At 50.4% G+C, this 15,531-nt stretch overlaps 1 protein-coding gene across 4 annotated transcripts in view; it reads left to right on the top strand.

Moving 5' to 3' along the window:
- Miga2 (mitoguardin 2) overlaps nt 1-15,531 on the top strand; it is a 29,194-nt gene that overhangs the window by 966 nt on the left and 12,697 nt on the right. For 2 of the 4 annotated variants that reach the window (XM_052724780.1, XM_052724779.1), the window contains exons 1-5: nt 3,027-3,236; nt 4,393-4,603; nt 7,959-8,071; nt 8,804-8,921; nt 9,246-9,382. In XM_052724780.1, coding sequence (XP_052580740.1) covers nt 3,141-3,236; nt 4,393-4,603; nt 7,959-8,071; nt 8,804-8,921; nt 9,246-9,382 — 675 coding nt within the window. In that variant the 5' untranslated portion in view covers nt 3,027-3,140. Of the gene's footprint in view, nt 1-3,000; nt 3,237-4,392; nt 4,604-7,958; nt 8,072-8,803; nt 8,922-9,245; nt 9,383-15,531 lie in introns of those variants that run through there. The other 2 variants (XM_052724781.1, XM_052724782.1) reach the window with 2 other exon arrangements.

Genomic DNA, 15,531 nt, shown 5'->3' with positions numbered 1-15,531 from the left:
TCCCCACCTCCACCTGCCTCGGTCCTGGAACAGGCTCACTTCTAATTCCATGTGGCCTTCTCAGAAGTTCAAGGTCCTGAAACCCGTCAGGTTTGATATGGGCAAAGCAGCAGGCAGGAGCGAGGACGCTCTACCACAGCCTTGGGGCCTCAGTTTGTATATCCTTGTGGTAAATGATGGTTACCTTGACAGTCCTGTGAGAACTGCACTTAGAATTGTCACAGAGAGCTAGTGCACTGGCCTGTTGAAAAGCACAGAAGAGTAACTCCTTGTCATCTGATGTCCTTGTCTCCCACCAAGGCTAAGCCAGGCTGGAGGTTTAGAGGAGGGACTGTGAATTGTAGCTCACTTCACACCGTCCAGGCAGAATGTCTCCTGCCCTTGGCAATGTGGTAATTTTTTTGGCCCTACTCACTCTGTTTACCTGCCCTCTGCCCTCCGCCCTCTGCTCCACCCACCCCCCAGCCTCAGGGCCAGCCTGATAGGGCTGTGTGCATTCGCCACTCACCAAGGATAAGCTGTTCCTTCTTCATCTCTTGTGTTGGCCTAGTGACTTTTGGCCACCATCCCAGGAAGACAGGGTCTGTCCTGGTCTGTATGTTCCTTTCTCTGGAGATCCCAGGAGTCACCCTTGAACTTGATCATAGCAGTGGGAGCACCCTGCAGGGTCTTGGAGTCTCAGTTATATGTGGTCAGTCCACTGATCTGGCCTCAGGATAGAGCAGTGGGAGCCCCTGAGGTGGGTTTTGGAGACCCAGAGAAGGCCGTCTTTGCCCTCTGTGGCTCTGCTGGGGCTGCACTGCCCGCTCCTGCTGCGTTAAGCAGAATCTAGACCTTGAAGTACCCTCTCTCCACCACTTAGCAGGCGGGTTGCTTTAGACTCCTGGCTTCAGCTCCGGAGACTCAGTTTCTTTGTCAGAAGGTGGGGGAAGGCGGGGAGAAACATCTGCCCATATGGTTATGATTCAGTTGGCTCATGACAATAAACTGAGTGCTTGTGAGACCAAAGCAAGAGAAGTATCTTGAATTCAAGGCCAGCCTGGGCTACAGTTTGAGACTCTGTCTCAAAAGTAAATATAAATAAAAACAAACAAACAACCCCCCCACCACCACCACCAACCAGATCAGAACAAACCTTTAGCCCACAGGAAGTGAAGCATTCCTGGCTTTGTGAAACGGATGTCATGGTTCTCAGCCGGGAGCCTGAGAACTTTATTTAGAAAATGGCCTGTGTGTTTAAAAAGGCTGAGAAAGTGCAGAAGGCCCTAAGTTAGAGGGTGACCTATTTATCTCCAGTCTCTGTGTTCTTTCTGCAATCAGCATACCACACATGCTGCCTTCAGCTCCCAGGCTTGTTGAGGTGTCTGGACATGGTTGCTTGCCTGCCTGCGGGGCGGGCTGGGGCCTGGGATTACAGATGCCCACCTGGTGTTCATCTCACCCACTGAAGATACTGTTTCCCCCACCCACTGCTCCATGCTAGACCAGTGCTTAAAAAAAAAAAAAATCGAGACAGGGTGTGCCTAAATTGCTCAGTCACTTTTGATCCTTCTGCCTCAGTGTTCTGAGCAGCTGGGATTATAAGCCTTAGTGAGATGACCAACCCCTGAGGACACTCTTGTTTACATGTCTTTTTTGTACACCTTTCTTTAAAAAAATTTTTTTTTAGTGTGTATGGGTGGAGTGTTTTCTAAACCCCAGGTTTTTTGTTGTTTTTTTTGCTTTTGTGTTTTGAGACGGTTTTTCTGTGTAGCCTTGGCTGTCCTGGAACTCACTCTGTGGACCAGGCTAGCCTTGAACTCACAGAGAACTGCCTGCCTCTGGATTAAAGGTGTGCGCCACCACACCTGGCAGTCTAAGCCCCAAACTTTTAAAAAATATTTTGTGTGTTTTGTCTAAATTTTTGTCATGTACTATATTAATGCCTGGCACCCATGGAGGCTAGGTCAGAAGAGGGTAATGGATCTCCTAGAACCAGAGTCATAGATATCTGTGAGCCACCATGTGGATGGTGGGAATTGAACCTGGGTCTTCTAGAAGAGCAGCTGTTGATCTTAAAATTTTTTTTTTTTTTTATTTTCAACACAAGATTTCTCTGTGTTAACAGTTCTACCTGTCCTGGAACTCTGTAGACTAGGCTCTCTTCAAACTCACAGAGATCCTCCTGCCTCTGCCTTCCAAGTGCTGGGATTAAAGGTGTGGACTATCAGGCCCAGTTTAAAACATTTTTTCTTTGGGGCTGGAAAGATGGCTCAGTGGTTAAGCATGCTTGCTTCTTTTCCAGAGGACCTGAGTTCAGTTCTCAGCACCCACATCAAGTGGTTTACAACCGCCTGTCATCCAGCTCCAGTATGCAGTGCCCTCTTGTGGCCTCTGCAGGCATCTGCACGCGTGTGGCGGATACACATGCCTAACTAAACTGTGTATGTGAGTGCAGAAGCACCTGCCACAGGCACATGTGGGAGCTGAGAACAGCTTCTGGGAGACGGTTCTCTCCTCTCACGTCTAGTTTGATTTCTGTTGCTGTGATAAAATACCCTGGCAAAGGCAACTCAGGGGAGAAAGGTTGTTTTGGCTTGTTCCAGGTGACAGTCCATGGGAGGAAGTCACAACGACAGGATCTCATGACACCTGCTCACGTTACATACACAGTTCAGAGGCAGAGGGCAAAGAATGCGTGTATGCTTTTACCCAGTCCATGGCCCGAGCCTAGAGAACTGTGCCACACTGTGGAAGGGTCTCCCACCTTAATTAACATAGTTAATCCCTCAGGGATATGCTCAGAAACCCACCACCCAGGTAATTTTAGACTTGTAGGCTAGCAGCACATTCAACCATGGTTCTGGGGAACTCAGTTACTTGTCAGCTTGCTTAGCTATTTCAGTGGCCCAAAGCTTTTTGGCAGGCTTGGGTATTGAACATGGGGAGGTGAGCACTCTACCACTCGGCCCCAGCCCTGTGTGCACCTTCCTATGTCTCACTTGGTCATCTGTCCCTCAGCTCTGTGGAAAGACGTGTTATGTGTGCCCCTGTCCTGCTGGCGTGTGGATGGTGCCCAGGGCCCAGCCAGAGACCAGTTGAAGACATTCTCCTTGGAAGCTCTTACCCCGAGAGTTCCCGCCTTGGGTGCTAGGCCTGCCATGGCGTTCCGTCGGACTGAGGGTATGTCCATGATCCAGGCTCTAGCCATGACTGTGGCTGAGATACCCGTGTTCCTGTACACGACATTTGGTCAGGTAAGATGGGTGTGGTCCTGTCCAGGGGTCCTCAGTACCTGGGAGAGCTGAGTCCTTTCATGGCTATACTGTGTGTCTTAGTTAATTTCTCACTGCTGTGATGAAATGTCTGGACTCAAGCAGCTGAGGGGAGGAAGAGGGGGTCGGGCTTGCAGTTCCAGTGGGCTGTCGTCCCAGTTCCAGTGGGCTGTCGTCCATCGTGTGGAAGGCTGGGCAGCAGAAGCAGGAAGCTGGCTCATCACACTGTACTCAGGAAACAGCCTGACAGATGCATGTTTATCAGTGCTTATCCCCTTTCTCCATTTTATACAGGGCAACTTGCCCTGCCCAGTAGTGGTCCCTTCCACAATTAGGATGGATCTTCCTTGGTGCTGGACAGATGGCTCAGAGATTAAGAGCACTGGCTGCTCTTCCAGAGGCCCTGAGTTCAATTCCCAGCACCCACATGGTGGTTCACAACCATCTATCATGAGATCTGGTGCCCTCTTCTGGCGTGCAGGCAGAACACTGTATACATAATAAATAAATAAAATATTAAAAAACAACAACAGAGTCGGGGCTTTAAGCCCAGTCTTTACTCTAAGGCTAGGTGATCCCTTGACTTTAGTTTGTCAGTGGGAGTGCTGACTAAATCCTTGACACTCCGAAAGCTTTCTTTTGTGGGACAGAGTTCCACCTGGGCCAGCAGCAGAGGGTGACCAGGATGAGGCTGTTTGGATGGAGTGGTCTAGGACAGTGAGTGTCATTAGCTCCAGATGTCATTGGGAAATGGAGCTGTCACATCTGGGTTTGAGTTGTGTGTTGGTCACCATCTACACGTGTCTTAACTACTGTGAACCTCAGATTCCTCATTTGAAAGGTGGCAGGGATTCTGACAGGTGACATAGGTCAGGCCCTGGTGCAGTGTCTGGCACCATACCCCTGCTGGCACAAATGGTGACCAGCAGCGTGGGGGGCACACTGAGTCCCAGATCCCAGTATTCTGTCCTCAGTGATGCATTGTGCTCTCTTTCTATTTCTGGTTCACATTTTAGAGACGCTGGCCTGATTTCCTTTTCAGTGCCCCTTGTCACTCTGATCAGCAGAGGGACACTGTGTCCACACCTAGAGCTTCCCTTTAGGTGACATAACCAGGCCTCTTGTCTCTTTCCTCCAGTCTGCATTCTCCCAACTGCGGTTGACACCAGGCCTGAGGAAGGTTCTTTTTGCCACAGCCCTTGGGACTGTGGCCTTGGCCCTGGCTGCCCACCAGCTGAAGAGGCGTAGGCGGAAGAAGAAGCAGGTGGGCCCTGAGATGGGAGGTGAGCAGCTGGGCACAGTACCCCTGCCCATCCTCATGGCCCGCAAGGTCCCTTCAGTGAAGAAAGGTAGGTGTGTGGTAGAGGAGCCCTGACATTGTCACGTTTCAGTGTTGTTCCCTGTGGGGTCTTGGGCTAGTGCCTTCCTGCTTCACGCCGTGTTCTCCCAAATAGGAATGATAGAACCATTCTTTAGACCCTGGGCTTCGTCTTGGTTGGTGGTATTGGTTCTGGATGTCTTTGTCACTTTAGGGGATACCAGGTCAGGGCCCAGGGCTGTCAGTTTCCCCATGCTCAGAAATAGGAAGAGCCACAAGCTTCATGAGCCCAATAGTGTTTCTTGAGTTCTTTTTAGGGGAAGAAAGGATTTGCATGTGGTAAAATTCACCCTTTTAGTGTGTGCTGAGCTTTCAGATGGTACCATCATAGAACCAAGTCACTATGAGAGAACTTTTTTTAAAAATGTATTTTGGTGTTTGTGTGTGTGTGTATACACGTGTGTAGGTGTGTTCCATGTGGAGGTCAGAGGACAACTTATAGAAGTAAGTTCTCTCCTCCTTCCACAACGTGAGTTCTGGGCTCAACTCAGATCATCAGATTCAGCAGCAAGTGCCCTTGTCCACTGCACCATCTTGCTGGCCCTAGAAAACTCTTTTTTTTTTTTTTCGAGACAGAGTTTCTCTGTGTAGCTTTGGAGCCTGTCCTGGATCTCGCTCTGTAGACCAGGCTGGCCTCGAACTCACAGAGATCCGCCTGGCTCTGCCTCCCGAGCACTGGGATTAAAGGCGTGCGCCACCACTGCCGCCCGGGCCTAGAAAACTCTTCATCCCCTGGTAGCCTGTGAGTAGCTGTTCGCCACGTGTCAATGTCTTGTTGCTCTTCTTCCAAGGCAAAGTGTTCTCATCTCGGGAGACAGTTTTCCATCTTGGAAAACAGATTTTAAGCCAAGTGTGATAGTGTCTGCCTGTAACCCTGGCACTGGAGTATTGGTGAAATTATTAAGGCCACTCCACGTAGTTAAAAGGAGATTTATTTAATGGCGTAACTTACAAGTTAAGGGATAGGTAGGTCGAGGGGTCTGGGGAAGGTGTATCGCAGTCCAGCGGTGTTCTCTGGAGCTCTCCTTGGCCCACCTTCACCGTCCAGGGTCCCGGAACCCAGTGAGTGTGCCGCCCATCCAGATCTCAGGTCTCCAGGGGCCTCCCTTGGCCCCGCCTTGTAGGCGTGACAGTTGCCGAAGTCTCAATGGGGTTGGAACTTCCAGATCAAAGCTGGAATGGCTACCCACTACACTGGAGGCTGAAGCAGAGGATGCACAGTTAAGGCTACCAAGGGCTACAGACTACTGAGATTTTTGTCTCAAAAACCAAAGTAAATGAGTCAAGAAAGATAAGGAAAAGGAGGTTTCAAAATTGCTTTATTTATTTATGTGCTTATGTATTTATTTATTGTACACGAGGCAGTCAGAGGACAGCTTGTAGGAGTTGGTTCTCTCCTGCCACCACGTGGTCCCAAGGATCAAACTCAGGTCATCAGGCTTGGTGGCCAGCACCTGTACCTGCTGAACTGTCTTCCCAATCCTGTTGTTGTTTAAGGTCTGTATGTCTCTGTGTGTGAGTGCTTTGCCTGCCTGTATGTATCTCCACTCTGTGCCTGTGGAGGTCAGAAGAGGGCACCGGGCCACCTGTGACTGGAGTTAGAGATGGTGTGAGCCACCATGTGAGGCCTGGAAATAAAACCGGGTCCTCTGCAAGAGCAGTAAATGCCCTTAACCACCGAGCCATCCCTCCAGCCCATTTGTGTTTGAAGCAGGGCCTGACTTTAGCCCAGTGCAGTGAGTTTTAGTAGTTAATTGTCCTTGCAAATGCTAACTTTATCTTGACAGCTGCAGCCAGTCTTTCCACTGCTGCAGAACTGGACCTTGAGAAGTGAGGACGGCCCTGCTGGCCTACATTGGCCCTGGGAAGCCGGTGCCATGCCACCGCACAGGGTCTACCTGTGTGCCTGGCACCACCACCCCCATTTTGATTTCACCCTTTTTCTCCCTCCCCGCCCTTCAGTGCCGTGAGTGTTTAGTGTATTCTTCTCATGAGCTGTACCCCAGCTCCTGATTCTCTCAATGTGTGTGTGTGTGTGTGTGTGTGTGTGTGTGTGTGCAGGTGTGTTTGTGGGTGAGTGTGAGCTCTCTCTTTCCAAGGCTAGTGTGGTGACTAGAGGTCAGTGTATGCCTGGTGCCCAGAGAGGCCAGAAGAGGCACCACAGAGGCCTTTGGAACTGGAGTTACAGCCACTTGTAAATCACCACGTGGGTGCTGGAAACTGAACCCAGGTCCTCTGGAAGAGCAGACAGTGCTCTTAACCAATGAGCCACCTCCCAACACCATCCCCCACCCCCTTGAGACAGGTCCACGAAGCCTTGACTGCCTCAAACATACGGTGTAGCTGAGAATAACCTTGAGCTTGTTTTTATACTCTGCCTATTTGTTTGTTTGTTTGATTTGTGTGTACATGTGTTCTGTGTATGTGTGCAAGTGCATTTGTGGCTAAGTGTGAGCTCTCATCCCAAGGCAAGTGTGGCACCCAGTCTCAGGTGTAGCTCTTTACCTTGCACCCTGTTTGAGATGGAATCCTTTGTTTTCACAACTGCATGCACAGGCTAGCTGTCCTTGAGCCTCTGGGCTTCTCTGGTCTTTGCTCCCATCTCTCCATAGGAACGCTGGGATTACAGACATGGACTACTGTACTTGGTTTTATATGGGGTCTGGGGATTTGAACTCAGGTCTTCATGCTTGTGTGGCAAATGCTTTACCCATTGAGCCATCTCCCCAGCCTGACCTTGAACTTCCCACCCTCTCACCTGCACCTCCTGAGTGCCTGTGCCTACCATGTCCCATTTATGCGGTGCTGGAGGGCAAACCCAGGGTCTCCTGCATGCTGGGCATCCGCTCCTCTAACTGGAGCTATGGCCTGGCCCCTTAGTATTTTTACATTGTTTATTGGGGGGTGGGGGGGCTTGTGTGCCACGGTGGGTGTGTGTAGGTCAGAAGACAACTTGCAGGAGTTGGTTCTCTCCTTCCATCGAGGACTGAACCAGGCTGTTCGGCCTGGCAGCAAGTGCCCTTACCTGCTGAGCCATCTGGAAAAGAGAGTTCTTTATCAGTCAGTTAATCAAGCACACAGGCAAACTGAGCAAGAGGTAGGGAAGTGCCCCGCCTTGCTCTTGTCCCAGCATTTGGAGCCCTCCTATGGGCCTGGCCCTGTGTTAAGTCAGCAGGCCACAGGAAGGGTCTCATTCCTCTGCTAAGTGTCCACACTCAGCGGGATCTGCTGCTGTCTTGGTGTTGGAGGTCAGGTTATCAGAAAGATGAGGATGGGGAGGGTGGTCAGGTGGAGGAAGCCTGCAAGTTCCATGCTTCTCTTCACAGGCTACTCCAGCCGGAGGGTTCAGAGCCCCAGTAGCAAGAGCAACGACACGCTGAGCGGCATCTCCTCCATCGAGCCCAGCAAACACTCAGGCTCCTCCCACAGCCTGGCCTCGGTGAGGTGCCAGGGTGGGATATGTGTGTGGGGGGGGGGGGTGGGGGGGGGGAGGAAGGTGCCACCAGGACATTCTTGGACTCTGCCCTGAGGAAGCTTCTGGACTGTTAGGGAGATGAGAGAGAGGCCCCTTTCATTCCTTCACATCCTCATTCATGAATTCGGGCTTCTCTGTGGATGCTGGTTGGAGGACCTGTCGGAGATAGGTGTGTAGGTGCCAGACAGGGAGCTCATCGGGAAGCTTGGGAGTGCCGGGGAGGCGTCCAGGACGGGGCTGGGTGCTGAGGGTTGGAGGTAAAGGAGACAAAGGTGGACACTTTCACTGGAGCTCAGCTTCAGGGGCATTGACTATGTTGTAAATCATTCAGCAGGGACCAGGCCCGGAGCGCTAAGCCCGGCTCTGGCTCTGCCCTGGTGATGCCCTTGCCCTCAAGTCTGGAGTAAGGTAGAGGCTACTCTTGTGGTTGAGAGGCTCTGAAGCAAGGTGGCAGCTGTCTGTCCTTGTCTGGCTGGTAGGACAGGGAGTGGGGTCCAGGGAGGTTTCATACATGGCTGTTGCTATCAACCTCTGTGTTTCTGTGGGATATCATCAAGCTGTTCTGAGGATGTGGGTGCTGGCCTAGCTCACTTGGGAGGTGCCTAGGAGGGCGTGGGGCCTGTGGTCAGGCAGTGGGATGGGCTTAGAGGGGTCCCACACAGGGCCTCACTTCTTATCTGTATACTTGGTCCCCAGATGGTAGTGGTCAATTCATCCAGCCCCACAGCTGCGTGCTCAGGTTCATGGGAAACCAGAGGGATGGAGGAGTCTGTGCCTACCACTGATGGCAGTGCCGAGAGCCTCTATGTACAAGGTTCGACTGGGAGGCTAGCCCAGGGCCTGGGGTGGGTGACAGTGTGGCAGGGGAAGTGGCCTTCTAGGAGTCTGGGCAAGGCAAATCACTTCTTCAGTTACTGCCCCGCCCCCCACATCCCCAGTCACTTCTTTGTAGCCCTTTTTGGTCAGAAGACAGACCTGCCTGGAAAAAGGCCTGATACTGACCAGCCCCAAAGAAGTCACGACCGGGCTGTATGGCCCTGCCCAGTTCTGGTCCTGCCCTGGCCTTTGCCTTCTGCTGTGCCTCATCCCCTTAAGGGTGAGACTGTGACCCTCTCTCTCCTGTCTCTTATGTTCTCAGGCATGGAGCTGTTTGAGGAAGCCCTGCAGAAATGGGAGCAGGCACTGAGTGTAGGCCAGAGGGGGGATGGAGGCAGCACCCCCACACCGGGGGACAGCTTCCAGAACCCAGACACCTCGTCAGAGGCACCGTCAGAGGTAGGTGGTCTGCCCCAGTCACTGTGCAAGAAGGTTGGCAGGGTGGGACAGACTGACTCCAGTGTGACCTCTCCACAGGCATTCACTAGTCTCCCAGCCGTGAAAGCTGAATAGTGTGCTTAGTGCCAGGTCGGCTTGGTGAACAAGTCCTGTGTTGATCGTCAGGCCCTTGTCAGCTCTGTTTGGGGGAGGGTGGGTGTGCTGAGCAAGACTATAGGAAATGGGTCTTTGTCACTAGTTGACTGGATTCTGGGGCCTTTGGATTATGTTTATGATTTTTGGGAACACCACTCAAGTTTTTTATTATAATTCCATAATTTATTTATTTGTAAGGCTTTATTTTTTTAGTGTGTGTTTCCCTGCATGCATGCTTTTGTACCATGTTGATGCCCACAAGTCCAGAAGAGGGTGTTGGATTCCCTGGAACTGGAGTTACAGTTAGGAGCCACCAAATGGGTGCTGGGAACCAAACCTGGGTCCTCTGCAAGAGCAGCAAGAGCTCTTAACTGCTGAGCCATCTCTCTTGTCCCTATCCCCCCTTTTTTTCTGGCACTTTTTGAGACATGATCTTTCTTTGTTGCAATGGTTGTTCTGGAACTCACTCTGTAGCCCAGGCTGTCCTTGAACTCACAGAGATCCAACTGCCTCTGCCTCCCGAGTGCTGGGATTAAAGGTGTGTGCCACCACTTCATTCAGTCATTCATTCATTTATCTTTGTGTACGTGAATGTGCACACCAAGGTGAATGTGTGGAGGTCAGAGGTGTTGGCCCTTGCCTTCTATCTTGTCTAAGACGGGGTGTCTAATTCACTGTGCTCCAGGCAGCTTCAGAGGATTCTCCTGTGTCTGCCCCTCGGATGCACATACTGTATCCAGCTTGGCATTAGTTCCGGGGATCCCAGCTCTGGTCCTTATGGTTCTGTGGCAAGTGCTTTGTCTACTGCACCATGTCCCTCGCCAGGGTGTCGGTTTTAACACGTGTAGGCAGCAGGCTACACCAGTGTGCATGCAGGCGGAGAGCACGACTTAGTTGGTAGTGAGGTGTGGAGAGTTCTGGAGAGAAAGGTGAGAAAGCTTTCATTTTACCTACGTTCTCAATGCCTTTCTCTTCTGTTGGTTTAAAAAGACAAAACTCAAAAGATGGAATTCAACTGGGAACCTTGCATGACCAAATGCACAAGGGCTAAGCCTCAGCCCTGTGTTTGATAATTTTGAGCACATGTGTTTGGCATTGACTTGTGTGGGTAGCAATACTGTGGGCTATTGTTGTTTTATTCTTTATGCAACCCCAAGGCCCCCAGGTCCCTGTTCTCTGCCTGAGCACGGTCAGGTGGGGACTCCTCTTGGGGAGCCCCAAGATGTCGGGAACCAGCCAGGAAATGGCAGTAGCCTTAGACATTAGAAATCTGGGGGAGCCTGGGTGTGGCGGCACACACTCAATACTGGGGAGGCAGTCAGAAGGTCACAGAAAGTTCCAGACCAGCCTGAGGTACAGAGTGAGTTCTGGGTCAACTTGGGTTTCAGAATGAGACCCTGTCTCAAACCAAATAAACCAACCCAGGGGAATTTCACAGGGACTTGGTTGCTCAGGTGCCACCTTGTGGCAGCTGGAACCACCGTGAGTCTGGCTCGTAGGGGTTGTGTGTCCTCTATTCTAGCCATCTTTGCACCTCCCTAGAATGGAACCAGCTTGATTGGGTGCCTGGAAAACAATGTGCTCTGCAGGAGTGGGTGGTGCCTGCAGTGTGGGGCCGGGTGGCGCCTGGCACAGATATTACAGGTCCACTTCTGTTGCCCAAGTGGAAAGCCGAGCTCAGAAACCTGTCACTCAGAAGTCATGGAGGCAATGAGTGGGGTGCAAAGCTGAGAACCCCACATGCCATAGACTCTTAGTGTTCCTGTGTGGGCAGATGATGGCACCCACAGGTGTTTGTTAGGGAAGAGGAGGAGGAGGAGGAGGAGGGATGTGGCATTGGTTCTCCACTGTATTTACTACTCTGGTTACATCTGTGTGTACATAAGACAGGGTGTCACCAGTAGTCCTAGCTGGGCTAGAGCTCTCAGTGTAGACCAGGCTGGCCTCAAACTCACAGAGGTATATCGACATCTGCCTCCCAAGTGCTGGGATTAAAGATGTGAGCCACCACACCTAGTTACAGCATTTTTGGTTTGGGGGTTTTTGCAATATTTATTTGTGTGTATGTGTGTGTGCCAGCATGCCGTGATGTGCGTGGAAAGATCATGTGGGAGTTGTTTCTCCTTCCAATTTGTGGGTCCTGGGAATCAAACTCAGGTCATCAAGGCTTGGTGATAAGTGCCTTTACCCACAGAGCCATCTTGCCAGCTGTCTTAGTGTTTCTGTTGCTGTGATGAAGCTGATGAAGCACCATGACCAAAGAGCAAGCTGGGGAGGAAAGGGTTTATTTGGCTTACACTTCAGCATCACTGTTCATCATCAAAGAAGTCAGGACAGGAACTCAAACAGGACAGGAACCCAGAGTCAGGAGCTGATGCAGAGGCCATGGAGGGGTGCTGCTTACTGGCTTTCTCCTCATGGCTTGCTCAGCCTGCTTTCTTATAGAACCCAGGACCACCAGCCCAGGGATGGCATTACCCATCATGGGCTGGGTCCTCCCACATTGATTACTGATTGAGAAAATGTCTTACATCTGGATCTCATGGAGGTGTTTCCTCAACTGAAGCTCTTTTCTTTCTGATGATGACTCTAGCTTGTAACAAGTTGACTCACAAAACAAAGCAGTACACCAGCATTATTTTTGTTTGTTTGTTTGTTTTTTTTTTTTTTTTTTGACAAGGTTTCTCTATGTAGCTTTGGAGCCTTTTCTGGAACTCACTCTTTAGCCCAGGCTGGCCTCAAACTCACAGAGATCCACCTGCCTCTGCCTCCCGAATGCTGGGATTAAAGGTGTGCGCCACCACCGCCTGGCCAGCATTTGTTTTTGAGACAAGGTCTGACTATGTAGCCCTGGCTGGCCTGGATCTGGCGATATAAACCAAGCTGGCCTCGAACTCACAAAGATCCGCCTGCCTCTGCCTCCTGAGTGCTGGGATTGATGATGTGTGCATCACCACAACTGGTTTGCCAGGCCTTTAAAAGTTTTTTAAAATTATATTATTTATTTGTGTGTGTGTGTGTGTGTGTGTGTGTGTGTGTGTAGCATCTGTTGTTGTTTTTTGGTTTTCCGAGACAGGGTTTCTCTGTGTAGCTTTGCACCTTTCCTGGAACTCGCTTTGTAGCCAGGCTGGCCTCGAACTCACAGGGACCTGCCTGCCTCTGCCTCCCGAGTGCTGGGATTAAAGGCATGTGCCACCACCGCCCAGCTTGTTGTTATTTTAGATTTATTTATTTTACATTATGTGTGTGAGTATTTTGCCTATGTTCAGCACATGTGTGCCTGGTACCAACCAAGGTAGAAAAGGGGTCAGATCCCCTGGAACAGGTTACATGTGGTTGTGAGCCACTGTGTGGTGCTGGGAACAAACAGAGCCTGGGTCCTCTAAGAACAGCCAGCGCTCTTAACTCTTGAACCATCCATTCAACCCATGTTAATTTTTGTTTGTTTTTGGAAACAGGGTTTCTTTGTATAGCCCTGGTTGTCCTGAAACTTGCTTTATAGACCAAGCTGGCCTTGAACTCACAGAGATTCACCTGCCTCTGCCTCCCGAGTGCTGGGATTGAAGGTATGTGCTACCATGCCCAGCTTCTGTGTTAACATTTTTATTTTTTGAGACAGGGTTTCTCTGTGTAACTTTGGAGCTTGTCCTGGAACTCACTCTGTAGCCCAGGCTGGCCTCGAACTCACAGAGATCCGCCTGGCTCTGCCTCCCAAGTGCTAGTATTGAAGGTGTGCACCACCGCCGCCCGGCCTGTGCTAACATTTTTAACGGCTGGGTTGAACAGTATTCCTGTGTTATAGTTCGCTCACATTATGCAGCTCAGTGGCTTTTAGTATATTTTGGGGGCTATGGCCATCAGTCTTGGTCACTTCATAAATCCCTACATACTTTAACACTCACCCCCACATTTCCTCACCTCCTCCCCCAGCCCTGTGCACTCCAGCTTTGATCTGCATCCCTTTGCTGATGGTGCCTGGCTTTTCATGTGCTGTGTGCCATCTGCACATGTGTTAAACTCTTTATTCCTGTTGTTGGGTTTTGTGGGGAGGCGTGGTGCACGTGTGGAGGTCTGAAGACAACTTGCAGGAGTTGATTCTCCACCTCTGTCATGTGGTCCTGGGGCTCGAACTCAGGCTCGTGGGCAAGCACCTTTATCTGCTGAGCAATGCTGCTGGTCCCCATCTGTGTGTTTCCTTTGGAGAAATGTCTGTTCTGGTCCCTGCGTGTAGGATTACAACACTCCAGTTGTTTTTAATCTTACGATGCTGCTGTCGAGTGTGAACGTCCCTTGTATGTTCTAGGCTCAGTTCTGTTTTCAGATCTATGACTTACAGGGATCTTCCGTCCTGTGAATTTTCACGTTCTTTTTGTTTTCTTTTCTTTGAGACAAGATCTCTCTACATATCCCTGGCTTCTGCCTTGGAGTTAGCTCTGTAGAGCAGGCTGGCCTTGAACTCACAGAGATTCACCTGCCTCTGCCTCCCAAGTGCTAGAATTAAAAGCGTGTGCCACCTTGACCATAAAGTTTTCGCATTGTTGATGGCATCCATTGAAACACACTAGACAATTTTATTTATTTATTTGTTTGTTTGCTTGTTTGTTTGTTTGTTTATTTATTTATTTATTTATTTATTTATTTATTTATTTGCTTTTTTGAGGCAGGGTTTCTCTGTGTAGTTTTGGTGCCTGTCCTGGATCTTGCTCTGTAGACCAGGCTGGCCTCGAACTCACAGAGATCTGCCTGGCTCTGCCTCCCGAGTGCTGGGATTAAAAGTGTGCACCACCACCGCCCAGCTACAAGACCATTTTAAATTCCAGGGCTAGAGGTGAAGCTTAGCTGATAGAGTGCTTGCTTGCTGTACACCAAGCCTATTGTGGGGTATTTGTAAACTGTGTGCAGATGTATTTGCTGCGATGAATGTAATAAAAAGCCGAACAGCCAATAGCTAGGCAGAAGACACAGGTGGGATTTCCAGGGAGAGAAAGGAAGAGGAGGAGAATTGAGGCACACAGGAGACACAGAGGAAATAGAGGTGCAAGACGGAGGAGAGGTAATGCCGCATGATAGAACATAGATTAATAGAAATGGGTTAGTTTAAGTTTTTTTTTTTTTGGTTTTTTGAGACAGGGTTTCTCTGTGTAGTTTTGCGCCTTTCCTGGAACTCGATTGGTAGTCCAGGCTGGCCTCGAACTCACAGAGATCCGCCTAGCTCTGCCTCCCGAGTGTTGGGATTAAAGGCGTGTGCCCCACCACCCGGCTTAGTTTAAGTTTTAAGAGCTAGTTAGGAACAAGCCTAAGCTATAGGCCGAGCTTTCATGATTAATAATAAGTCTCTGTGTCATTATTTGGGAGCTGGCTGGACAGAGAAAGACTTGCTAAACAAGCTTGGGTTCCATCCACATAAGCCAGAAATATGCCAGCAATCCCAGCAGGGAGGTGGAGGCAGGAGGATCAGAGTTTAAGGTTACATAGTAAATTTGAGGCCAGCCTGGTCTACATGAGGCCCTGTCTGAAAACAGAAACATTTTTAATTCTGAAATTCATGGTGTCTGCTTTTCTTAAGTTGGTTGAGCTTCTGTGTTCTGTGTGCAGCTTTAACCCACCCACGGTTATTCCCAGAGAGCTAACAGACGTTTTGATGAGCCGCCAGGCAGGCTTTGCCAGGAACCCAGCAGAGTGGCCTGTGGCCCAGAATCCTGTAGGTCTGGTGCAGGTCTCTCTCCTGCCGTATTTTAGCTGGTCACCCCGGGCCACTTAACCACTGGAAGTCTTCTCTGTGAAACTCTGCCCCAGAGAGATGCTTTGAGGCCGAACCGCAAGGTCCAGGGTAAGCCCTCACTTATGGCTGCCTCGCAGCTCTTCAGGCCCTTTCTTGGGTTTAATTGGCCCTCATCTGTCTCCTCCCTGGGCCCTGGTTACTGTAGCAACAGTCTCTACTCTGGTTGCCTCCACCTCCTTGGAGAGAGTCGTTAGGCTAACTCTTGCCTCACCCTGGGCCCTAAACCCAAGAG

The sequence above is a fragment of the Peromyscus californicus genome, unplaced genomic scaffold, assembly GCF_007827085.1.
Source record: "Peromyscus californicus insignis strain IS unplaced genomic scaffold, ASM782708v3 Scaffold_7__1_contigs__length_154581171, whole genome shotgun sequence".
Lineage (NCBI taxonomy): Eukaryota > Metazoa > Chordata > Mammalia > Rodentia > Cricetidae > Peromyscus > Peromyscus californicus.
The sequence above is the reverse complement of the archived record's forward strand: the minus strand, read 5'-3'. Positions and strand labels throughout refer to the sequence as shown.